Source organism: Notamacropus eugenii, chromosome 7 (genome assembly GCF_028372415.1).
Source record: "Notamacropus eugenii isolate mMacEug1 chromosome 7, mMacEug1.pri_v2, whole genome shotgun sequence".
Taxonomy (NCBI): Eukaryota; Metazoa; Chordata; class Mammalia; order Diprotodontia; family Macropodidae; genus Notamacropus; species Notamacropus eugenii.
This window is the reverse complement of record NC_092878.1, coordinates 28,482,443-28,508,913: the sequence shown is the minus strand read 5'-3', so window position 1 is coordinate 28,508,913 and position 26,471 is coordinate 28,482,443. Positions and strand designations below refer to the sequence as shown.

Here is a 26,471-nt window from a genome sequence, read left to right as displayed (position 1 = left end):
GAATGAGTCCATGCTTATGGACAACAAGAAATCTAAAGGATCTGAAAGTTACATAGCTCTTGTTGTGAGAGAACTCAACTGGTATCACATCCAAATAGCAGCTCTGAGTGAAAGAAGGCTGGCAAAGGAAGGCCACCTTATTGAAGTTGGAGCTGGATGCATGTTTTTCTGGAGTGGCCGCAATGATGGGGAGTACCATGAAACTGGCATAGACTTCATAATCAAAACAGTCTAGTCAATGAGCTTGAATGAATTCCAAAAGGAGTGAATGACAGTCTCATGACACTGCGATTGCCACTTGCAGGAAATTGCTATGCCGTCATCATTAATGTGTATGTTTCTACCATAATGAGCCCTGAGGAAGTCAAAGAAAAATTTTATGAAGGCCCGGAGACCTTCATCATTAATGTGCCAAAAGAGGACAAGTCTGTAATTCTGAATGACTTTAATGCCAGAATAGGTGCAGATTATCAGACATGGCAAAGAATCCATGGGAGGAGGAATGGAGTTGGAAACAGCAATAGCATTGGTTTAATACTGAAGACTTGTGCAACTCAGGACTTTCTCATCACCACTACTATCTTCCATTTACCTAAATGTAATAAAACTTCATGGATGCACCCTGACAGCAAACATTAGTATTTACTAGATACAGTATGTTATTGTGAGAAGAAGAGACAGACAGAATGTGAGAATAATGAAGGCGGGTGTGTGGCATAGAGTGCTGGACTGATCATAGACTTATCCTCTCCAAGCAAAATAGTTGCATTCAATAAAAATGGGTCCCCCAAGACAAGACAACCACCAAAAGTCTAAATGTCAATAGATCAGAGTGCTTGTCCATGTGTGAGAGTAAGCACAGGTAGTTCAGTTTTGATCTCCTTATTTCTCCATATTAATGGGGCCAGTTTCTCAGTGGTCTAGGGCAAGAGAATGAATTAAACAGATTACAGTTTCTATCACCTCCAGTTCTTTTGTTTGGCGCTTCAAGCCCTTTATAAACTGTCCCCTTCTTACCTTTCCAGTCTTCTTATACCTTACATTCCCATTTGTAGTCTGTGATTCTGTAACACTGGTCTCCTTCTTGTTTCTCCAACATGACTCCATCTCCTGACATCACTTTATCGTCTGTCCCCCATCCCCAGAATTGTCTCCTTCTTCATCTCTGCTTTTCAGGTCCCCTGGCTTCCTTCAAATCTCAGCTCAAGTCTTGCCTTTTGCAAGAAGCCTTTCCCGTCTTCCTTCATTTTAATGCCTTCCCTTTCAGATTGTCTCCAATTTATCCTAAATATATCTTATTTGTACATGGCTGTTTGCAAGTTGTTTCCCCCATTACACTATGAACCTTTTTAGAGTAGGGACTAAATTTTGCCTTTGTATCTCCAGTGCTTAGCACATAGCTTGTGCTTAATAAATGATTTTGACTGATCATTATTATACAGACACAAAAACCAAGGTCTTAGAAAGTCATTTCTTTATAAAGAAATTTTGGAGAGAAGCAGATAGTTACTTCCTTTTACAAACAATTTTTTACATATGTTTACTTTTATTTTTTCAATTTAAATATTTTATTTTTCTGATTACATATAAAAAATTTTTAATACTTGTTTTTAAAATTTTTGAATTCCAATTTTCTCTTCCCCTTTCTCTTTTCGCTTCTTCTTGAGAAGTAAAGCAATTTGATATAGGCGATATACATGTGCAGTCATGCAAAACATATTTCCGTATTAGTCATGTTATGAAAGAAAACACAGATCCAAAACAAATAATTAAGAAAAATAAAGTTTAAAAACAAGTGTGCTTTGATCTGCATTCAGACTCCATCAGTTCTTTCTCTGGAGGTGGATAGCATTTTTTTATCCTCAGTCCTTCAGAATTGTTTTGCATCATTGTATTGTTGAGAAGAGGGGCAGCTAGGTAGTGCAGTGGATAGAGCACCAGTGCTGGAGTCAAGAGGACCTGAGTTCAGATCTTACCTCAGACACTTGACACTCACTAGCTGTATGACCTTGAGCAAGTCACTTAACCCCAATTGCCTCATCCTGGGTCATCTCCAGTCATCCTGATGAATATCTGGTCACTGGATTCAGATGGCTCTGGAGGAGAAGTGAGGCTGGTGACCTGCACAGCCCTCCCTCACTCAAAATAAAGTCAAGTGCAAGTCATGTCATTATTTCTCTGATGACATGGTCTTCTTCAGCAACATAGGATGAACACACACATTGCTGACAAGAGCTAAATCATTCACAGTTAGTCATTGTGCAATATTGCTATTATTGTGTATGCTATTCTGGTTCTGCTAATTTCACTTTTCATCAGTTCATATAAGTCTTTACAGGTTTTCTAAAAGTGTCCTGTTTGTCATTTCTTACAACAAAATAATATTTCATCACAATCATACACCACAACTTGTTTAGCCATTCCCCAACTGATAGGCATCCCCTCAATTTCCAGTTCTTTGCCACCATGAAAAGCAGTGCTATAAATATTTTTGCACGTGGAAATCTTTTTTATTTTTATTTTTTATCTCTCTAGAATATAGACCTAGTAGTGGTACTGCTGCGTCAAAGGGTATGCATGGTTTTATAGCCCTTTGGGCAGAGTTCTAAAACTGTTCTCCAGAATGACTGGATCAGTTCACAATTCTACCAACAGTTCATTAGTGTCCCAATTTTTCCATATCCCTACCAACATTTGTCGTTTTCATTTTCTGTCACATTGACCAATCTGATAGGTGTGAGACGGGTTGTTTTAACTTACATTTCTCTAATCAATAGTGATTCAGAGCATTTTTCAGATAGTTACTTCCATTGGCAGTGACAGAATGAAGATGGTTCCTATTTGGAACTATTGGGTCACCATTCATCAGGACTCCTGAGAACCCTGGATTCATTTAGGATTGGCCCAGACCCTCTGGACCACAGCTGATGGGAAACATCCTCTTGGGTGAATTCCAAAATAGATTGTCCCAATGGGACCAAACTCAAAAGAACACTGGAGTTAGAATGATAAAGAGCTACTCTACCTTTGGCTCACCAAGCTCAGGACAAGGGCTAACTAGCCACTTGATCTCCAACTGGATAAAGCAGCCAATGTCTCTCCTCAGCTGGTCTGAGGGTTATCAAGATTTCAAGTGTCTTCACATTTACAGCAGAGATGCCCAGAGTGGCTCACATCAAGGGCCTCAGTTTAGAAGGTTGCTTCAGAGGCTGCTACCAGAGTGATCTTTGCCCTCCAATTCCACCCAGCACAGGCCTTTCCTCATCTTCTAGGGAGCCTAACTAATGTGGACAGTTTTCTGGTTGTACATATTTCCCTTGTCAGCTTGGCTTTGGAAGCAGCGCTCCACCCTGGAGGCCTAGGGTGGTACCTTGACGTATAGGCAAATGAATAGTAATGAAGCAAGGGGAAAGGCTCTCAAATGTGGGAGTCACCCTAAGGGTGGAGCCCCAAATTTGTTTATAGGACTCTCGATCCACTGAAGCCGTCAGATTAAAGGCACCATCCCTACCAAGATTGTCATAGTGAGCCAACCATCTGGGGAGCAGCTGTCCATGTCAGGAGCTGATTGAAGAGTACTTTCAGCCAGAGGGATTATTATGCCATGGAGAGCCTGGTGTCTGAGGGACTGTCCTGCCATCCTCAGCAGGTAACAGTGCCTACTGAGCTCACGGGCAGACCCAGTGTGGCTTCTGGAAGTCTGGGCTTGGTATAGACCAGGGAGAATTTTCAACTATCTGAAGAAAGCAGACTATGTGTCTTTGTCTGGGCTGGGGGGAGGTGTGGGATGTACAACCCACTGGGTTCTGACCTTGTTTGAATACAGTCACAGTTGCTGGTGGTACTATGTCCAGAGAAACAGAAGTGAGAGATTCAGAGACAGAGAGATATTAGTATTAGTTACCCAGTAGCTTTAGCCTGATAGTCACATCCATGTTGAGATGACTCCTACTTGCTGGAGAAAACCAGGATTTGCCTCAGGATGGGAGGTCAGCCTCTCCCATTGGAGTAGAGCAGGGAACAGGCCAGTAGCCCGTGAATCCCTCTGTGCCTCCCAAGGACTCATGAGATTCTATGTAACACTCAGTATTAATCACCCTAGCATTGAGTAGTGGACAAAGAACTAGACCTGGAGTCAGGGAGAACTGGGTTGAAATCCCACCACTGACATTTACCAGGAAGGTAATTGTGGGTAAGTCACTCAGCCGATCTGAGATTTTTTCCTAATTTGTGAAACAGGAGTGATAGCAAGAATCCCTGTAATACCTACCTTACAAGGGCATTGCGAGATCCAATAAGAAAATGTGTCAGGCATTTTGCAAACTTTAAAGAATATTGTAAATGTCAGTTATCACTATAATTCATGGAACTAAAGTTCCACTGGAGTGCCAGGGCACAACTCTCCATGGTGCTTATGTCAGATCTGACTCCATTGTGGGAAAACTGTCATCTCCCTGGCTGGTCCCAAACCGGGACCAAGGTGGTGGGCAAAATCAAATGGTAGGTACAATGGCATGGTACAAGGAAAATAGCATTGGCTCTGAGGCCAGAGGGCCTGGGTTCAAGTCTTGTCACTCATGTTTTACTTATTACCAATGTGACCTTGAGTAAGTCATTAACTGTCCTGGGTTTCAGCTTCCTTATCTGTAAAATGAGGGTGTTGGATTAGAGAGCCTCAGAGTTCAAGGTCTATGATCCTATATGTAAAGTTACTGATAATGATGTATTCTGTCTCATCCCTCAATTCTGGGCTGTTTCTGGAGCCTTTGGGGCCATGGAGGCTGTGTTCCAGGGGTCTGGCTCTGGAACTGAACTGATTAGAGACAAATTTCTCTGTTATGGAGATGCTAGAAGTTTTGGTCTTCTGGGTAGGAGAAGAATGGGGAGGTATGTGGGGATCTCTTCCTGTGATATGTGGCCTTTCTCTCCCAGAAGAGAAATCAACAGAGTTAGAGACGGAAGAACATCAGACATCTGGTTGAACCCTCACATTTTACAGGAAGAGAAAGTGAGGCCTGACTTGTCTATGATCACAGAGGCAAGTAAATGTGAAACAAAGGATTCAAACTCAGGGCTTATGACTTCAGAACCAGGACTTGTTCTACCATAATAAGGTTCCCCTAGAATCCATCCTGTCCTAGGCTGGGTCCCTCTGTATTAGGGAGATAGGAGGTGGCATCTTTCTCTAGGATTAGAACTTTAAGTGATCCATGTGGGATGAGCCCAAGCCCTGATTCCACCCCTTCCCCAACTCAGATTCCAGAAGAAAGGCAAAGGAAGGAGGTTGTGGCCTCCTCAGGATATGATCGACATGATTTCCTGCCACAGCAGTGCCCTCTAAGTCCTACCTGCCCCATCTCAGAACAACAGTACTGACCCACCTTCCTTCAATGACTTCATTTCCTACTTCACTCCATTCCCAGTCCGTATAGGCTCCTTGGACTGGGGTGCATATAATAACAGCTAGCATTTATAAAGTGTCTTAAGGTTTGCAAAATGCTTTACAAATGCTCCCTCATCTGAATCTGAGAACAATCCTGGGAGGCAGATGCTTCCATTATTGGGGCAACTAGGTGGTGCAGTGGATAGATAGGTGGACCTTAAATCAGGAAGATCTGAGTTCAGGTACTTACTAGTTGTGTGACCCTGGGCAAATCACTTAACCTCTGCCTCAATTTCCCCAGCAGTAAAGAGGGGATTTGGGGGCAGCTAGGTGGCATAGTGGATAGAGTTCTGGGCCTGGAATCAGGAAGACTCATCTTTCTTAGTTCAAATCTGACCTCAGATACTTACTAGCTGTATGACCCTGGACAAGCCATGTCTGCTTCAGTTTCTTCATCTTCAAAATGAGCTGGAGAAGGAAGTGGGAAATCACTCCAGTATCTCTGCCCAGAAAACCCTAAACGGGATCACTAAGAGTTGGACATGACTGATCAATAACAAAGTGGAAATTATAATAACACTTACTTCCCAGGGTTATTGAGAGAACTGAATGAAATAATGATTGTAAAGTGCCTAGCCCATAGTAAGTGCTGTATAAAAGTTAGCGGCTGGGTAGCTCAGTGGATAGAGTGCTGGACCTGGAGTCATGAAGACCTAAATTCCAATCTGGCCTCAGATATTTACTAGCTTTGTGACCCTGGGCAAATGGTTGAACCTGTTTGCTTTAATTCACTGGAGAAGGAGATGGCAGACTGCTCCAGTATCTTTGTCAAGAAAACAACGTGACAGTATTGGTGTGCTGGGATGTATGGGGTCACAAAAAGTCAGACATGATTCAACAACATTATTATTACTATCCCCATTTTGTAGCTGAGGAAACTAAGGTAAAAGTTAAGGGACTTGCTCAAGGTCACATTGCTAGCAAGTATCCGAGGTGGAATTTGAACTCAGGTCTTTCCGACTACAGTTTTGGGGCTCTATCCACTGCACCACCCGGTCCCTCTCTAGCTGCTTTTTATCTGCCAGGTACCATGGTCTTGGAATAGCAAGCCTCTGTTCCTTCCTGTTCTTGGATCTGCTTCTGTTGTTGGAGCATGAGACTCAGCCTAGAATATGAGTTTGAAAGCCAGGATCAGGTCTCCTACTACCTGTTCATTCAGCAGTTAGCAGAAGGCTGTACATATGGCAGTCACCCAATGGATATTTGACTACTTCTTTACTAAGGAAGCTGGCCTCTCATAGGATCATAGATTTATGGCAGCTAGGGTCCTTAGAGCCCGCTAAGCAATGCAGGTAGCTCGGCTTCAGATTTGGAGTCAGGACAATACGAATTTGAATGCTGCCTGAGGCATTTCCTAACTGTGTGACCCTGGATAAGTCACTTTATCCCTCTCAGCCTCAGTTTCTCCATTTGTAAAATGAGGGTAATAATAGGACCTAACCAGATTGTTGTGAGGATCAAATGAGACAACTTGTAAAATGCTTTGCCCACTTTAAAGATATGTTTTTTATAGTACATATAATATATCCTTTGTAATATATATTAGGTAGCAATACATAGTATACATGTAATATAGAACACCTGTACTACATATACATATATTCCTAATATACAGTATATATCATATATGCGACATATTTAATATATGCTATGTATCACACAGACTTCGTACATACGCTGCATAGTCTATATAATACCTAGCACATATATATACCAGTGTATTTACTACATAGTATACGTTATGTATAATATATGTGCATATACATATATTTAATGTGAACTACACAAATCCCCCGAATCCCAGTTTGAAACAGTCTGTTCTAGGAAAGAGACAAATGAAATTAGGAAGCATGTGTCCACGGTTAATTTCCCTCTAGCTGGCTTAACATGCATTGCATGGGAGTTACAGTACAAAGCCAAGCCCCGCTAAGGGGGCCAGTTCACAACTGACTTGATTTGGGGTTTGGGGGTACAGGTTATATGCCCTTCGAAGAATAGGTATTCCCAAAGAATGCTGATCAACTCTGATTGGTTGACATGCTAGGAAGTGAGCTATATTAAAATGAGGTCTTTAGAACTTGACTTAGGTCACTTCATTCTGATCAAAGAAACATCAATTTCCATATCCCCTGTTTTAATAACAGGGAGGAATCAACATTTTCCCAGGCCAGTCTTGGCAACTTAAAGAGTAGGATCCATTTAAATTAGATCTTAAAGTTCTCCAGAAGAAGGACTGAACTTTGAAAAAAAAAGGGGGGGGGGGTGGGGAAACTCTGAATTTCCAAGAGAATGATTACTAACAAAAATCATTTTTCACAATATATATCATATGTACCATTATTTTAGCTCCACTCTTTCTCCCCCATCCCTTATTTTAGATATGAGATAATAGAGGTCCAGAGAAATTAGGTGAATTGTCTAACATAAAACAGGTAGTAAATGGGAGCGTTGGGATTTGCACCCAGAACCTGGGACTATAAAGTCAGCCTTTCTTCTATGGTGCCATGTTGCTCTCCAACCATACCAGCCCAAGGAGTAATAGCAACTGCACTAGAATAGAAGAGAGTTAGTCTTGGAACCAGGAAAACTTGGTTCAAGTCCCACCCCAGTACATAATGGTGGGCAAGGCTGTGGGCAGAAGATTCAGTAATCTTTATTCTGTTTGTTCAGTCATTTCAGTTATGTCTGACTCTTCATGACCGCAATGAGGTTTTCTTGGCAAAGATACTGGAGTGGTTTGCCATTTCCTTCTCCAGCTCATTTTACAGATGAGGAAACTGAGGCAAACAGGGTTAAGTGACTTGCCCAGGGTCCCCCTGCTAGTGTCTGAGACCAGATTTGAACTCAGGAAGAGGAGTCTTTCTGATTCAAAGCCTGGTGAGCTGTCCAGCTGCCGTACTCAGTGCTCTAGGGAACTTTATAACTATAAATTGCAGAGTAGCGCCATCTGTATTGGTAGAGAGAGTTCCTTCCTTAGACCTCCCAATAAAATCCCAGGTCTAGTCAGAAACAAGCACAACTATTTACATTTCTATAGATTTCCAAGCACTTTCTTCAGGATAAGGGGAAATGGAGCAAGCATTTAAATCATGCCTACTGTGTGCCAGACATTGGTCTAAGCACCTTACTAACATTATCTCATTTAATCCTCACAGCAACCTTGGGAAGTAGATGCTATTATTATCCCCAATTTACAGTTGGATAAATTCTGGCACCCTGATGTAAAATGACTTGCCCAGGGTCACATAGTTAGTAAATATCTGAGGCAGGATTGGAACACAGGTCTTGTGATTCCAACACAGGTTTTGTGATTGGACTCTACAACTAGATTCTCAAGGAAAGCTTACACATTGAGCAAGACTCAGCATTAAAGATGTAAAGGAGGTTGCAGCTCCAGAAAACCCAGATCCATTGACATTCCAGGGGAAACATATTTAGACCTGTAAGACTTCTTGAAGGTTTGGGTTAGGTTCTGTATTGGTATTATTACTTAGGTATATTTTTTAGTTAAATGAACTAATCTGTCATATATAATATTGCACTGATGGGAAATTACACAATGAATTCCTTTAGACATTTCCTAGCTCCTAGACTGGTTCCTGCTGTGAGTTGAGGTGTCTTGATGATTTCATCCAACTCCTTCCTGCCAGAATGTGATGATGGGATCCTGCCCTGGCTAAAAGAACAGCTGGAAAATCAGGGAGAAACCCCAGAACTGACTGTATCACTGCAGTGATACAGGATGTCTGCTCTGCCTAACTTGGCCAGAGAGTGGGTTCAATCTTTTCTTTCCCAGTTCATTAGGGTGTGGCTTACCAATAGTTCTATCCAATGGTCTCTCCTCCCCAAATATCCAAATATGCCTAGAGAGACCAGACAGGGTAGGGTAGTAGTCATGGTAGGTTCAGGAAGAGTTATAGCTGGGCTCAGCTGGTTACTGGGAAGAGGAAGTGGTGCAGAGTAGATAGAATATCCGATCTACAGTCATGAAGATCTTAGTTCAAAACTCAACTCTAACACTTATTAGCTGGATAACTAGTCTGTCTGAGCCTCAATTTCCTTTTCTGTGAAATGGGGATGATAATATAAGTAGTTCCTATTTCATCAGGGTTGTTATAAGGATTTAATGAAGGGGAGGCAGCCTGTTTTAGTGCAAAGAGTCCTCACTGCCTCCAAGACTGGAGGGACCACTTCTGTGTTCCAGCTCTAGATCTACGATTGTAGGATTCTAAATAATGGAAGTAATCAGTCAATCAGCAAACATTTATTAAGCACCTACCATTTGTGCCAGGCACTGTACTAGGTTTTGGGGGATATAAAGATAAATAGAGGGGAAATAACATGTGCGCATATAAACAATAACAAAATTAGGGGCTGCATGGGGAACAACGCATGTGCCAAGCACTGTGCCAAGGGCTTTATGGATATCATGGGAGTGGGCATGGGGAGGGAAGATATCAGGGAGGAGGAGATGAAAGACTTTATGTAGGAGGTGGCCCTTGAGCTCAGTGTTTTGGAAGGAAACCTTTGCAAACCTTAACATAAAGTAAATGTCAGTTACTATTATTCTGGGCCCCAGGGTTTCCACTCCACTGCTTTCAGACCTGTCTCTGCGCCTGGACTCAGGCTTTCCTTGCCTTCAGTGTCTCTTAGACCTACTTGAGAACAAGAGTTTTTTGAGTTGTCCGTGGTAAAGCCCTAGCCTCTCCTAGAGCCCAAGACTCTGAAGTGTCTCAGGATTCTTAGTATGGCTCTCTCTCTCTCTCTCTCTCTCTCTCTCTCTCTCTTTCTCTCTCTGTCTCTCTCTCTGTCTCTCTGTCTCTCTCTTTCTCTCTGTCTCTCTCTCTGTCTCTCTGTCTCTCTCTCCCTCTCTCCCTCTGTCTCTCTCTCCCTCTCTCCCTCCCTCTCTCTCTCTCTCTCTCTCTCTCTCTCTCTCTCTCTCTCTCTCTCTCTCTCTCTCTCTCTCCCTCTCTCCCTCTCTTTCTCTCTCTCAGTTGTAGTTGGCATGGTGAATAGAGTGCAAGTCTTAGAGACAGAACGGCTCAAGTTAAAATCTTGCCTCAGCTACGATTACCTGTAAAACCTGAGACAGGGCACTTGGTTGGTATTCAGTCATTTCAGTCATATCCAACTCTTCATGATCCCCTTTTGGGGCTTTCTTGGCAAAGATATTGGAGTAGTTTGCCATTCCTTTCTCCAGCTCATTTTACAGATGAGGAAACTAAGCAAACGTGGTTAAGTGACTTGCCTAGGGTCACACAGGTAGTAAATGTCTGAGGCCAGATTTGAACTCAGGAAGATGTTTGTTCCTGACTCCAGCCCCATTACTCTATCCTCTGCACCACCTAAGGGACTTAACCTTTTTCAAATCCACTTGTAAAATGGGGATAAAGGTACTGATGAGACAATGTATTAAAGCTCTTTGCAAACCTTCGCGGCTATATAAATGTTAGCTCTTATTACCGAGGGAGAAAGCTGAGTCAGGGGACTTTCCATAGGAAAACCTCATGGAAGTCAGTATCAATGATCCACCATTGATTGATCCAGCAGTTTAGTTAAGTGAGGATCATCCCAGTTGAGGGGACCAGGCTATGGGAAGAAAACAGCTTAGTTCATAATTGTTTATTAGAACCCCAGAGAAGAAAAAGCAATAGCTGGGCAGCTAGGTGGCACAGTGGATAGATAGAGTGGCAGGCATGGAGTCAGGAAAACCTGAGTTCAAACTGGCCTCAGACACTTACTAGCTGTGTGACCTGGGCAAGTCACTTAAACCTGTTTGCCTCAGTTTCCTCATCTGTGAAATGAACTGGAGAAGGAAATAACAAACTCTTCTGGTAACTTTGCAAGAAAATTCCAAATGGGGCCAGCAAGAGTCTGAAACAACCGAACAACACAAAATGGAAGAACAAGAAGGAAGTGTTACAGAGGCAAAGTTCTGGTCTCGTTGCTAACTCCCTAGAGCTGGAAGAATGCTGGGAAGAGCAAGTGTCTGATGCTAAATGAGGATGACTGAGGTTCCACTTAAAAAAAAAATATCTTTCCAAGGAAAAGCTTTCTGAGGCAGAGCAGAGATGGAGTCAGAGCCAAGCAGCCCCAAACTCAATGTTGAGATTGATGGGTTAGGAAGTGGCACCAAGAGAGGACGCCATGTTGTCCCAGCATTCCTAAAGGGGTAAGTGGCCACCCAGCAGGAGAGGGAGCTGTAGAGCCCTGGGTGGCAGGAGTAGGGGTCTGTCAGGCTGGACTATCTCTGACTGAGGAGTGGCTCTCTGAATGGGTCTGGACTTTGCTATGTCCCTTCTCCCCAAGTGAATCTGGGTATTCCGGACTTTACTAATCTTAATTGTCTCTTCTCTAAAGGCAGGAAAGGCTTTTCTGATCCTGTCCTGCTAAGGCAGGCACCTCTATGTGTGCTCAGCACCTCTGACCAAGCTACCTTGGAGCAGGGTTTTGACCTCATTTTCCTTAATGAGTTTTAATTCTCACGGACTCTTTGGAGCTCTTGAAACAGACTTCTTTCTGATGCGTTTGGCACTGAGAATCTGTGAGGCTGGGAGGGGATCAAACTGAGTATTTTTTGAAATCAAGAAAACTGGGCCACCTTTGGTTGAGGGCTCATTCATGGGAAATGTTGCTCAGTGTCTTTTTGGATCATTAATCACCACAAATTGAGGAAGGAACCTACCTCATTAGGGTGTTTTCCTGACCACCCTAATGGAGCAGAAAGCTGGTAGGGACACTCCCAGGGCCACATGTTCCTGATCTCACCAGCCAGAGGCTCTCCTGGATATTGATCCATGAGCCACACAGGGAAGCTCTTCTGTTGTCTTTGCAATAGAAGGGAAGGTGCAACGTGCCCAGAGGAGGGAGGAGACAGCAGTCACTGCAGGGTGTACAGCTTGTGTTGGGACAATGATTGTTTTGTCTGGGCATGGTTCTCTGAGGGAGCAGGAGGGTAGTGGTAGGTGAAGAGAAAGGCTGACACATTTGGAATTCAGGTTAATGAGGATGCAACACACAAAGGGTGACCTCAACAGGTCTGACTGAATAGAGAGAGAGGGCCAACGATGGCTGATCGAAAGTGATAAGTGTATCAGGCAGTTAGGTGGCATAGTGGATAGATTGCCAGACATGAATTTAAATCCTGTCTCAGGTACTTCCCAGCTGTGTGACTCTGGGCAAGTCACTTAACTTTTCTCTCAGTCTCAGTTTCCTCATTGCTAAGTTGGGGATGATAATGGCACCTGCCTCACAAGGTGACTGTGAAGCTCAAATTAAGTGACATGTAAAATGCCTTGCAAATCTTAAAAGCGTTTACGTCTTCCCTTTCAGTCTTTTTCTCAGTTGTGTCTGACTCTTGGTTTTATTGGCAAAGATGCTAGAGTGATTTGCCATTTCCTTCTCTAGCTTATTTTACAGATGAGGAAACTGAGGCAAACAGGGATAAATGACTTGACTGGAGTCACATAGCTAGTCAATATTTAGGTCAGATTTGAGCTCAGGTCTTCTTGACTCCAGGCCCAGTGCTCTATCCAGCTATCTGAGACATGTATTAAGTGTCTGCTATGTGTCGGGCCTCGTGCTAATAAGTGGTAGGGATACAAAAATAGGCAAAAGACAGTTCTTACCCTCAAGGAGCTTACAATCTAATTGGGGGAAAGGGAGACAACATGCAAACAAATATATGGAAAGCATATATACAGGGTAATATATAGGGTAAGTAGGGAATAATTAACAGAGAAAACACTGGAATTAAGAGGGGTTAGGAAAGGCCTTCTGTAAAAAAAGATGGGATTGTAGCTGAGATTTAAAAGGACCCAGGGAAGTCAGTAGGTGGAGTTGAGGAAGGGGAGCATTTCAGTCATGGGAGACAGTCTGAGAAAATTCAGGAAGCTGGTATGACTTGCTCACCTCTTTTATCCTCTCCATCTCTAAACCCATGTTCTTAAGAGTCAAAGAGACTTATGGAATCATATATCTAAGAGATGGAAGGGACCTCAGAGACCCCATCTAGTCCTCATTTTACAGATGAGGAAACTGAGACCCAGGGTCATGACCTGCCTGAGGTTAGAACTCAGGACCTCTGCTTCCAGAGTCAAAGTGCATTCCTCTTCACCATGCTACTCTGGGTGGTTACTATAATGCTCTCCCTAGCTACTCTACCTGAGTTCTAATCACCACTAGTTTTTAGGACTCCTTTTTTACAGTTGAGGAAACTGAGGCAGACAATGATTAAGTGACTTGCCTGGGATCACATAGTTCATAAGTGTGTGAGGTCATATTGGGACTCAGGTGCAGCATTCTATCCACCAAGCTACCTTAGAGGTCTCAGGACAGAAGTCTCAGGAGATCTCCCGGAGCAGCTGCAACAATTCTGCACCCACAAAGGCCCCACAGAGAACAGAGGACCTCCTGGCAAGCTTTGCTGCTTTCTTGGCTTGGCTTTGAATGTTATGGTAAGGAGCCTTGTTCACGTTTCCCCTTCAGGGTGAAGCCTCTCCTTGCTGCCAACTCTCTGTGAAGATCCTGGAAGCAAGGAACTTGTTCTGGACTGACCTGTGTGAGTAGCTCCCAAGGAGGTATAGTCATACTCAAGTCTGACCTGCCCACAATTCATGGAAATGATCTAGTAGGGTATCTCTGGGTTGACACTGTGTTATTTTCCCCCCTTCAGATACAGTTCATTTTCCTTAATTTTTATTGTTATATTTCATTCATCACCTTCATTTCTGACTCTTTCCTCCACTACCCAGCAAGCGATCTGTTGTCAGTCAACCAGCATTTGTTAAGAAGTTACTATGTGCTAGGTGTAGGGACAGCTAGGTGGTGCAATAGATAGAGCACTGGGCTTGGAATCAGGAGGACTTGAGTTCAAATCTGAGCAAGTCACTTAACCCCTATAGCTGCTTGGGTGCTTGTACTTGAACCCCACACATTTCTCCTTAGCTTCAAAACACTATTCCATGACAGTTTTCTCCCCAGGCCAAGGATACTATGCCTAATAAAACTCATGAATGGGCCCCAGTAAGACAAATTACGTTTCCCCATCACAAGAACAAGCTGACCTTTAAAGAAATTCTTTTGCAAAAACAGGACTATCCTGTAACCACAGAATATCATGTATTGATCCCCAAAGTTATCAGATTCAATCCAGAGGTCAAACTATGGATGCCAACTCTCAAAGCTAACTGTAACAGACCAAAAATATACCCCTGAGAAATCCCTTCCCCTGTTTTCCAGTAGTGAATGATGCCAATGACCAAGGTGGTAAGTTATCACCTAATTAGCATTTCTGCTAGGTAATTCACTGCTTTTCCTACATAAGTTTTAGCATCATTCCTGTTAAGATGCAATTCCTTAAGGAAGGCAAGTTCTCTAAGGAGCTCTGCCCACTATATTAGCGTTACAATAAACCTTTGCCACCTTGGCTTAGAGAATGCTTGAGTCCGTGAATTCATTCCAGATGACCTCCAATACTTCAGTCTTGGAGGGGGGGTATCCCTGAACCTCTCAAACCACATCATTGTCTCAGTTTCCTCATCTGTAAAATGAGTTGGAGAAGGAAATACACACCATTCATGTCTTTGTCAAGAAAACCCCAAATGGGGTCATGAAGAGTTAGATACAATTAAACAACAATATATTCCAGGCCCTGTGTTAAGTATGGGGGTGGGGGTGGGGGTGGGGGTTACAAAGAAAGACAAAAACATGCACCCTGCCCTCAAGTAGCCCACATTAAGAATAAGAGAAAGGGGAAAAATCAGTTCATCAAAACTAACCAACACGCCAACTGATTTGGATAATATATGATGTTCCATACCCATAGTCCATCACATCTTCCATGAAGGGATGGATGTGCATTTACTTCTCCCTTTAGGGACAAACTTCAAGGATTTGTGATTTCACCAATATCGATTCTACCTCCATAGATCATAAGTCATGGTCCTTCTTTGTCTCAGCAGACAGTCTTTGTAGGGCACTGCCAAGGAAAAAATTTCCCTTCCTGAGCCAGTTTGGCAATGCACTTCTCTGATCTTTCCCAAGCTGAGGATAAGACAGCAGGCCCAATCTATTGCTAGGCGTGTGCTCTAAGCCTTCCTAAATGGTTGACAGAACTTTCTCTCTTCTGAGACAGCCTTTGGGAAGCCAGCCCCATTTCTATGCCACAGTGAAGCTTCATGATAAGACTAGACTACTCAAAGGACAATAGGCATCCCAATAAAATCATAATTTATTCATTCAACATACATTTTACTAAGTACTGGGTCTTGGGATCAAAGCCAGAAGGGACCTTGGGGTCATCTAGTCTACATCCTCATTTTACAGATAAGAAAAGTAAGACTCAGAGACTTGAAGTGATTTGCCTCAGGTCATTAAAGAACAGTCAGGATTTGAACTCTGATCCTTTGAAACCAAATCCATCACACTTTCTCACTCTACCACATTGCCTCTCTTTTGCTAGTGAAACAGAAGATACAAACTTGAGGTCCAGATTGAAAGGAACTTCCAGTCCAGTGAGCTAATAATCACGGACTCTGAGAAGTAAAGGTATCTTCAAATGGAACCTGGGAGAGGCTGCCCTCAGGCCAATAGGATATGGTTGCACTGGGGACAGCTAGGTGGTGCAATGGATAGAGCTCTGGGCCTGCAGTCAGGAAGACTCATCTTCCTGAGTTCAAATCTGGCCTCAGACACTTGACCCTGGGCAAGGAATTTAACCCTGTTTGCCTCAGTTTCCTCCTCTGTAAAATAAGCTGGAGAAGGAAATGGCAAATCACTCTATCTTTGCCAAGAAAACCCCAAATCAAGTCATAAAGAGATGGACATCACTGAAAATAACTGAAGAACAACAATACTTGACATCTTCTTCTCTCCCTTTGTGGCAGTAAGTGAGGCTGACCCATATGTGGTCCTGCGGCTGCCAACAGCATCAGCTATCACATTTAAGACCAAAACTGTTTCCAATTCGAGTCACCCCATTTGGAATGAGACCTTCAGTTTCCGGATCCAGAGGCAAGTCAAGGTAAAGACCAGGCCCCAAAGAAGGGAACTTGGCTTGTAGCTTTTTCCAAAAAGTGGGTGTACCCCCTTAACATTCCACTGCTGGGGTGGGGGGAAGGGAGACAGGGGTAGACCTTATCTAGGGTGGAGGTGGAGGCTTCTCAAGGATGGAGAGAACCTCTCTGTAGAGATCTGCCAGAAAATGAGACTCATTAAAAAAAAAAAAAGGAGATAGTTGCCATTTCTATCTCTAATAATATCACATAATACTTTAAGATTTTTAGAGAGTTTTACATATATTTCTTCATTTGATTCTCACAAAACCCCACTGAGATAATTGGTATAGTTGTTCTTGTCCCATTTACCAGATGAGGAAACTGAAGCTGAGAGAGGCTAGGGTCCATATGGTCTCTGTGTGTATGTCTATGTTTATATGCGTGTCTCCACAGAATTTTTGCACATAGAATTTTTTTGCACATAGAATCGTGAACTTTATAGTTAAAGGAACCACAGAGTTCATTTAGTCCAATCCTTTCATTTTTATAGACTGCTGTACTGAGTGTCAGGAACACCAGAACTTAAAATCCTGCCACACACACTTATTAGATGTGTGATGCTGGTCAAGTCATTTAACCTCTCTGTAAAATATAAAATCTGTGGCAGGTTCCCCACCTCTGAATTCTAAACTTATGTTCCTAAGAGATAAATGGTTTTTGGGATCTAAGAGCTGGAAGGGACCTCAGAGACCTTTACCTTCCTTTTATATATAAGGAAATGGAGATCTAGGGTTATAATCTGCTCAAAGTTAGAACTCAGGACCTCCAAGTCAAGAGCCAAGGCTTATTCCTCCACACTATGCTAATTCCCAGTGATTACTGACTGCAATGCTCTCCCCAGACAATCTACCTCAGTTCCTATCCAGAGTTCCTCCCTTAGGATCCAGCCAGCCAACCAGGAGACAAGCTCTGTTATCCCAAGAGAGAACAGACTGAGTCTAGGGATGCAGCCCGAAATGGACAAGCAGAGTATCAGTAATATATCCCTGGTCAGTTAAATTGAGAAACTGGGAGTTCAAACTAAGTGTTACCACTATTGGACATGGCTGAACCAGTGATTCTGCAAGGGAAGCTTTGTCCTCATCCCTGTCCTTTTCCTTGTCCCTATATTTGACCAAGATCATCCAGCTAGTTACAGGTTGTGTGTGTGTGTGTATACACATATATATATATTGCATATATATATATATATCACCATGCATCATTATCTATACATTTATTCATCTGACCTTCCCTCCTTATTTCCTTTCTTCCTTCCATTTATCCATCCATCTATCCATCCATCCATCTATCCATCTGTCTATCTCTCTCTCTTTCTATCTATCCATCCATCCATCTATCCATCTGTCTATCTCTCTCTCTCTTTCTATCTATCTATCTTTCTATCTATCTTTCTTTCTATCTATCTATCTATCTATCTATCTATCTATCTATCTATCTATCTATCTATCATATTCCTTCCTTCCCCCCCACTCCCTCTCATTTGTATCTCCCAAATACTGGCTCCTGGGTCTCCAGAATATCCTTGAGTTGAAAGTCTATGATGCCGATGTAGTCACAGAAGATGATGCCCTCTTCACTGTCTTGTTTGATACCATTGAAGTCAATCCTGGCAAGCCCATCCGAAAGACTTTCTCTCTGAATCCCCAGGTAAAGGGGCATTGGGACTCTTGGGGAAAGAATTTCCAGGGTGAGGGGGATTAATAACGCCATCTCTGCTTTTCCCCTTCTGCCATAAGGTAGAAGAATCTGCCCTTGGGAAGGGTGAGCTATGGAGTCATGCAGGGTCTTTCCAGAGACATATGTATATAGGATGTATCTGATGTGCCCACAGACCTTCCTAATATCTCAAAGGAATTAATATTATGTGACTAATTTTTGTCTGTTTTTAAAGTTTAATTATTAATTTTTTAAATTGTCTAAGTTGTTTTTTTTTTAGTTTGGTGAATAAAGATAATTTGTTTTATGTTTGAAATGAGAGGCAGTTGGGGATGGAGAATTGACTTCAGAGGTAGGGAAAACTGACTGCCTCTGAAACATGCTGTGTGAGCCTGGGCAAGTCACTGAACATCTCAGTGTTCTAGGAAATTCTCTAAGACTATAAGTTACAGAGAAGACGATGACCTGCCTTGATAAAGCTAATTTCCTTATCTGGGAGTTCCCTATATTAGGGAAATAACAGATCTAGTTTCTATTTTTGTTACTGAACATTCAATAAATATTCACCTTAATTTTTTTTAAAAAAATTAAATTTCCTAGGTGCGCACCCTAAGGTACATACCTGTGGGTCCCTCTCATTGTCCTTTGCTTGGCTCTAAGTGATACCACCCAGCACCTGGCACATAGCTGACACCTAATGAATGTTTATTAATTGCTAGATATGGGGTTGAGCATCCAGGGAGAGAGAAGGAGGGTTCCTTCACTTGTTCCTTTCCTCTTGGGATTTCAGGGACAAGAAGAGCTGTATGTGGAGTTCCATGCAGAGGAGATGTGAGTACATGTGGAAAGCAAGGAGGGTGGAAAGTCATGGTTATGTAACAGAACAGACGACAGAACCTGTTTCTGATTGGGGTTCACCAGGTCCTGTCTAGCTTCCTATTGTCCAGCAGATGGCAATACTGACATCTGGATTTTCCCAAAGATCTTATTCCCTTGGAATCCCTGACTTAAGCAAAAAAAAATTTTTTTTTAAGAGGGAGAGAGAGTAAGTAGTGTTGTACATAAAGCATTAGACTTGGTATAAGGAAGACCTAGGTTTAAATCCTTCCTCTGACACTTACTAGCTGTGTGGCCTGGGCTTTTCTCAGCCTTCATTTTCTCATCTCTAAAATGGGTATGATAACACCTCATAGAGGTGTTGTTAGGATATAATGAGATATGTATAAAGCGCAAGACTTAAAGTGCTGTGTAAATGCAATTTAGCTACTGTATGGGGGTGGGTAGGAGAATTGTTTCAAAACCACCTATTGTTCACATAGAATTCCCTCAGAATGTGCTCAGTATTGAGCCTTCCTAGTCTAGAACCCTTGACCACTCAGGTAGCCTCTCACTAAGGGTCAGTGAGACCCTATTGGATTTATTTCCTAGTTGGGGCAGAAACTTATCCCAAGTGTTTCTGGCAGTTAGAAGTTGTGTGTGTGGGGGGGGTGTGTGTGTATGTGTGTGTGTGTGTGTGTGTGTGTGTGTGTGTGTGTGTGTGTGTGTGTGTGTGTAGATTGGGTTGGAACTCTGAGCTCCCTCAGTCTCTAGGAAATCTTTGACTCAGGCTAGGACAAGATATGTTTACTTTGCTTCCCATTTCCATTTCCTCGTCTGATTCTAAATGCTTTGATTTCTACAGATCGGATTCTCCAGAACACCTCATCACCAACAATGTCCTTGTGGTAACCAGATTGTGGGGACTTTCTCTAGAAAGAACAGAAATCAGAACTGGGGGTTTGAGATATCAGAATAAGGGGACTGGAGGGTCAGGGCAGCAGAGTGAATCTGGTGCCTAAAATGTTGTCTATCCCATCCATCTAGCAGGGCCTGAGCAGGTCTGTTCACTTGACACTAAGGGCATGCTGGTAAATGTTTAACAAGCCTCTCTCTGGTGGAAAAAAAAGTACTCCTTATATACTTTTAAGTTGAATCTGAATTATTAACATTTTCTTAAGTTTAGACAATCAACAAAACAATACATCAAGCCCTGATATGTTGTGTTTGCCTGATATGTTTGTGCATGCTCACAGTGAAAATCAGTTTTGTGTTTTGTTTTTTGCATACCCCTGCCCCTGAGGCAGGTATGGAGGGAAGAGACTGAGACACTTACAGACATCCCAGTGAGAGCTGTAGGAAATGGAGCTGGGAATTCCAACTGGCTTCCAGGTCTCTATCCTTCCTTGATGAAGTTTAAGATTATACATAGATTGGGAAAGGACGTCAAGAGATAATCTGGCTTGGTCCTCTTCCTTCAGGAATCACAGGATATTTTATCCCTATGTTGCAACTGGGCCAACTGAGGCCTGCAGAAATTTCAGTGACTTGCTAACCTACTGTACCTCCATTCTTTTTTTCTTCTTATTGTTAAAAAGATTTTAATTTAATATACTTTATTTTTACCCAATTACATGTTAAAACAATTTTTGAACTTTTTTAAAAAAAGTTTTGAGCTCCAAATCCTATTGTACCTCCATGCTAAGAACTTGGGGATTAGGATGGTGACCTAACTCCTCTCTATGCTAATTTGGGGTTAGGGCAGGAAGCAGGACAGACTTCCAGAAGGTTCAGTCCTAAGAGACCGCCACTAGGTGGGAGTGTAGTTCCATCTACAACTGCTTTGAAAAATGATTGCCTGAGAACTGGGGATGAGGTGTTCTAAAAGACTTCTCCTCGAACCTTCCAGAATACTGAGGGCAGGAATCTAGAGGCAGTTTCTGGGTTTTTTATCCCTCAGGTCCTGAGGAGAAACTTGGAGATTATCCAGCAAGGCTAGCTTTCCTTCCCATTCTCATTTTCATTACCTGGATTTGGACCAGGGAGGGGAGTACAGTCCTCAGAGTTGGGTGATGGGGAAAACCAGGTCTTGAACCCCATCAACCATCTCTCTCATTACACTATCTATTCTAGACTCGGGAGCTATCCTGCCTGACTGTGCAGGTGGACAAGAAGGGGAGCACAGCAGCGGTCACAGGTGAGCCCCAAGTCATGCCCAGAACCAACCCCATAAGCATGGCAAGAGATAATTCTACCATCTTCCTCCACATTTGGAATATTGAATTCGAGTCAGGGAGTGACATTTTAGGGAGGCCATTGATAAGCTCAAGTGCACCCAAAGGAGAATGACCTGGAATCAATCACTAAACATTTATTAAGAGCCTTCTCTGTGCCAGGCATTGTGTAAGCACTGGGTATACAAAGAAAGGCAAAAGACAGTTTCTGCTGTCAAAGAACTTAGTCTAACGGGGGAGATAACATGCAAGCAACTATGTACAAACAATCAACAGAGGGAAGGCCCTAGAATTAAGAGGAATTGGGGAAAGCTTCCTGTAGAAAGTAGTGTTTTACCTGGGACTTGAAGTAAGCCAGAGAAACCAGCAGGTGGAAGTGAGGAGGGAGCACAGCCGAGGAACAGTCAGTGAAAATGACAGTTGGCAGATGGATTGTCTTGTTTAAATAATACCAAGGAGGTGGGTGTCACTGGGGCAAAAAATGTGCGTGTGGGGTAACTGTAAGGTATAAGAAGACCTAAAGGGGGAGGGGAGGGCCCAGGGTGATGACAACCATTGCCTAAAGTCTGGCTGAAATATTTTAACCTGGAGAAAAGTTCTTTGGGGGACATCATAGATATCTTTACGTATGTGAAGGGTTGTCCCACCAAAAAGGACATAATTTTTTTCCGTTTGGCCCCTGAGAGCAAGAACTAGGAGCAGAAGGTATGGAGAGGAAGATCTTGGCTTGTATAATTAAAAGCTCCCTGACAATTACAGCTGCCCCTTAATGGAATGGGTTACCTTGGTAGTAGGTTGCCCCTCACTTAGAAGACTTCAAATAGAGCTGGATGACCACTGGTCAGGGATGTTGAAGAGAGAACTCCTGACCAGATCTAAGTTGGGCTTGATGGTTCATTTGTTCATCCACCCATCCACCCACCCATCCATCCACCCATCCATCCACCCATCCATCCACCCATCCATCCATCCATCCATCCATCCACCCACCCATCCATCCACCCATCCATCCATCCATCCATCCATCCATCCATCCATCTATCCATCTAACAAACAATGATTATTAATAGCAGATTTAGAGCTGAAAGGGACCTTAGAAGTAATCTAATCTAACTCCTTCAGTGTGAAGGACCACACATTGGAGAAAGAAATGGCAAACTACTGCAGTATCTTTGCCAAGGAAAACCCATGGACAAGTCCGTGGGGCCATGAAGAGTCAGATATGACTGAAACAACTGGACAGTAACAATAATACAACATATAAATTATATATACAGTAGCGTAATAAAAGCATATACAACATACGTAATATACATACAATGTACTCTGTATATACTTCGTACATGTGCAATGTTACATGTATTTTATATATGTAATATTGTGTATTATTATACATATTATCGTGTATCATATGTATTATCATACATGTTATACATACAATATGTGATAATACAATAAATATATTGACCATGCAATAAATACAAAGTCATTTCTTGGGGGAGGGCACTAAGAGAGGAGGCTTGGGAGATGACAGTTGAGTTGAGTCTGGGCTCATAAGAGGCAGAGTTGATGAAGGAATCCATTCCAAGACTAGGGAACAGTACAGGTAAATGTGTGGCCAGAGGAGTTTATACTTTTCCCTTCAGGCAATAGGGAGCCACCGTACTTCTAGTAAGAGAGTAAGATGGTCAGATCTGTACTTTAGGAATATTGCTAGTCTCTGAGGTTCCTTCTTCCAACTCTGAGATTCTGTGAGTCTGTCATCCTGGAGAAATGGGGTTGACCTGGCTGGGGACAAGAAACCATGCTGAGGGGTGGGCTCTATGTTGGGATGGATTTCCTAGTTTTAATTTACTCACCATTTACAGTGTTAAAGGGGATGTAACACAGCTTTTCTAGGCAAGGAGGTCTCTGTGGCTCTGAAGGAGACAACATAGGCCTTGAAACAATACTATTGTTTTGGCGTTAGTTACGTCTGACTCTTCCTAAGGCATTTTTCCTGGCAACGATACTGGAGTGCTTCACCATATCTACCTCCAGTGTGTCCCAGTTTTACAGATGAGTAACAGAGACAAATAGGGGTTAAATGACTTGCCCAGGATCACTCAGTTAGTATATCTGAGGCTAGATTTGAACTCAGATCTTCCTGACTCCAGGCCCAGGGCTTTCTCCACTGCACCACCTAGCAGATCAGTTGAGAGAAAATGGTAAAAGAGCGTGTACTTAAGCCTTAAGATTTTACAAAACATTTATGTACATTGTTATTTGATCTTCACAAAAGCCTTATGAGGTGGGCACTATAAATATAGCTAGCCCCGTTTACAAATGACAGACTGAGCCTCTGAGACATTAAATGCCTTGCCCATGGGCAGACAACTGGCAGACCTCAGAAGCCAGGTCTTATCTTCCTCCAAGCTACTTATTCTTTACATTATATCATGTTGTCTCTCTGTCTGACTTGGGGGATCTGAGGTTGAGAAAAAGGTTCAAATTTCTAACATGAGCAGTACTGGGATGGGACTCTGTTACCTTATCAAAGGTTGTTGTTGTGTTTGTCCTTTGCTTTTGAAGACCATGACATCAGAGAAATGATGACATCACTTGCACTTGACTTTGTTTTGAGTGAGGAAGGGCTGTGCAAGGTCAGCAGCATCACTTTCCCCTCCTGAGCCATCTGGGTCCAGTGACCAGTTATTCATCAGGATGACTGGAGATGCAGTGGGAGACCTTGGCCTTTTTAGGCTAGGCCTTTTCAGGTGCTCACTTAGAGGGAGGTAATGGCCATTGAGTGAATAGGCCTGTTTAAGAAGTAGTCAGGGAATGGCCCTTTTAATGAACAGAAGAAAAAAAACGTTCTTATTGAAGGTAAGGAGCATTGTAGACTCAATCTCTGAATCTCGCCTTCTTTCCTCAGAGGGGGATGAACTTGAGCTGACACTGAAGGGATCCTATGAGGACACTCAGAGTTCCACTCTGGGTTCTGCCATGGCTGACTCCTTTCTGTTCCACTATATAACAGCTCAAGAGACAGAGATGAGGGGGTACCTGAAGGTAGGTCCTAGTGTCTTGAAATGTCTCCCCTGCCACCAACACCTAATGTATTAGGAGGTATAGGAGAGAGAGTGCTGGACATATAGTCAGGAAAAGCTGAGTTCGAATCTTTCCTCAGACCCAGACTAGTTCCATGGCCTTAGTTTTTTCATCTGTAAATAATAGCTAAAATGTGTATATAAGGTTTACGAAATGTTTTATATATTATCTCACTTGATTCTCACCACAACCCTGAGAGATGAGTTCTCTTATTATACCCATTTTATAGATGAAGAAACGGAAGCATAAAGAGGTTAAGTAACTTGTGGCCAGGGTCCCATAGTTAGTGTCTGAGGTAGGATTTAAACTAAGGCCTTCCTGGCTCTAAGTCTATCCATGACTAAGGTCTCCTCCTGCTCTAAATCTATGATTCTCTCATCTCTCTTGCCTTCACACTGCTGAGGCTGCTCTGAGGGTGTCTCTCCACTGGGTGGAGGGGGTGGCAGCTATTCCCTACCAGACATCTTCCTCGTCAAAAGTGACTGAGGTGGTGGAGGGACCCAGTGGTCCTTCCCAAATGGTAATGGGGGTTGAAGAGACCTTCTTAGAAATCTGGTGTAGATGGGGTCTTGTCTCCTCTTGGCAGCTGCTGACAGGTCCCTTTTCTTTACAGAGCCTTGCAGTTGATGGAGAGGGTGAGGGCAGCCCTGGCAAGAATCTCACTGTGCCCCTGAAGTACCTGCCTATGGGGGAGGAGATGGCAGTTGCTGTTCCTGCCCCTGAAGTATGCAGCTTCTTGGATGTGATTCACTTGCTGGCTGCCAGCCTGGGGTGGTCATGGAGAGATTGCTACATGGAGGGTGTGAGGAGAAGGGGGAGGGATCCTGAATTTTTAGAAGAAAAGCAGAATTGTTGGAGCATATTTACTGTATCAATGTGGTCCAGTGGGATGATTTTTGCGTATGAGAAAAATTCTTCCTCTTGTTTATAGGCCACAGCATTGAGGTTGAAGCTTAGGACCAATTCTTGGTAAGAAATCACCTTGGGGGTCTGTAGAGGCCAGGGGAAGGGCTGTGGGGTTCAGAGACTGAGGATCCCTATGGCAGAGGATGGCCAGCAGGAGGATGGACACAAGGGCCTCCCTCAGTAGGGGCTCAGAGGGGCCCTGGATCTCTCAGAGGTCCCATGATTTATTTTCTCCTCTCCATCCCCATCACAGCTCTGAGAAGCTGGCTGTACGCCTGGGCTTTGGGCTGTGTGATGAGGAACACGCATTCCTGAAGAAGAGGAAGCAGGTGGTGGCCAAGGCCCTGAAACGAGTTTTGCAGCTGGAGCATGAGCTGCAGGAAGATGAGGTCTGAGGGGTGAACTGGGGTGGGTTTGGTAAGAGGCTCCTGCTTTTCTCCCATTATCCCAAGCTCTGGTAGATGTCCGTTAGGGACAGAATACTAGGCTCAAATTTCAGCTTTGCTCTTAGGATCATGGGAGCCTGGATTGAACATCAGAAAGGGCTTTGTTAGGGCATCTAATCCAAACATTTCATTTTTTAGATCAATCAATTAATCTATCCAGTCATGAAAAGGCATTCATTAAATTCTTAATACTTGCCAGGCATTCTGCTAGCTGCTAGAGACAGCTTGCTAGTTTGCTATGAAGACAAAAATGAAAGTGTTCTCAAAGCATTTCCATTCTATCAGCTTTTATGCTATCTTATTTTCTCACCTCATTCTTACAATATGCCTATGAGATATATAATTTATAAAATACATGAGATATATACCATATATCTACACATATGTGTTATATATGTGTATATATTATATATCCTATACATACACATATATCAGATAATATTGCTTCCATTAAACAGATGGGGAAATTGAGGCAAAGGAAAGTTAAGTGACATAAACGCTCATTGACTTGACATGGCTAACGAGTGTCAGAGTCATGTTTTAACTTTAGATCTTGGCTCTTTCCAGTCTGCTTTTTCCTACAAAGTAAAATGAGAATTCCATGGGTATTTGTTTCTTAATTTCCAGGCTAACTGCCTTCCTCTCAACCCTTGGGACGTACGTGTAAAACAACCCCCCCCCCCCCACAAAACCAGAGGAAACAACAACGTACACATAGAAGTAAGCCAAAATGTATATTAAATAATTTGGCAGATGGAGCACGAGCAGCTGGGGATGGGAGTGGGCGATCAGACGAAAAAACAGAGATTCAGAGAAATTA

At 42.9% G+C, this 26,471-nt stretch overlaps 1 protein-coding gene across 2 annotated transcripts in view; it reads left to right on the top strand.

Moving 5' to 3' along the window:
- The first annotated feature begins 3,506 nt into the window (after window positions 1-3,506).
- The window catches only part of PLA2G4D (phospholipase A2 group IVD), a 45,861-nt gene continuing 22,896 nt past the window's right edge, over window positions 3,507-26,471 (top strand). The window contains exons 1-11 of one of the 2 annotated variants that reach the window (XM_072625059.1): window positions 3,507-3,649; window positions 13,931-14,003; window positions 16,330-16,466; window positions 18,019-18,150; window positions 18,950-18,990; window positions 19,841-19,883; window positions 21,109-21,172; window positions 24,124-24,260; window positions 24,913-25,023; window positions 25,231-25,268; window positions 25,459-25,594. In XM_072625059.1, coding sequence (XP_072481160.1) covers window positions 3,605-3,649; window positions 13,931-14,003; window positions 16,330-16,466; window positions 18,019-18,150; window positions 18,950-18,990; window positions 19,841-19,883; window positions 21,109-21,172; window positions 24,124-24,260; window positions 24,913-25,023; window positions 25,231-25,268; window positions 25,459-25,594 — 957 coding nt within the window. In that variant the 5' untranslated portion in view covers window positions 3,507-3,604. Of the gene's footprint in view, window positions 3,650-13,930; window positions 14,004-16,329; window positions 16,467-18,018; window positions 18,151-18,949; window positions 18,991-19,840; window positions 19,884-19,992; window positions 20,368-21,108; window positions 21,173-24,123; window positions 24,261-24,912; window positions 25,024-25,230; window positions 25,269-25,458; window positions 25,595-26,471 lie in introns of those variants that run through there. The other variant, XM_072625060.1, reaches the window with a different exon arrangement.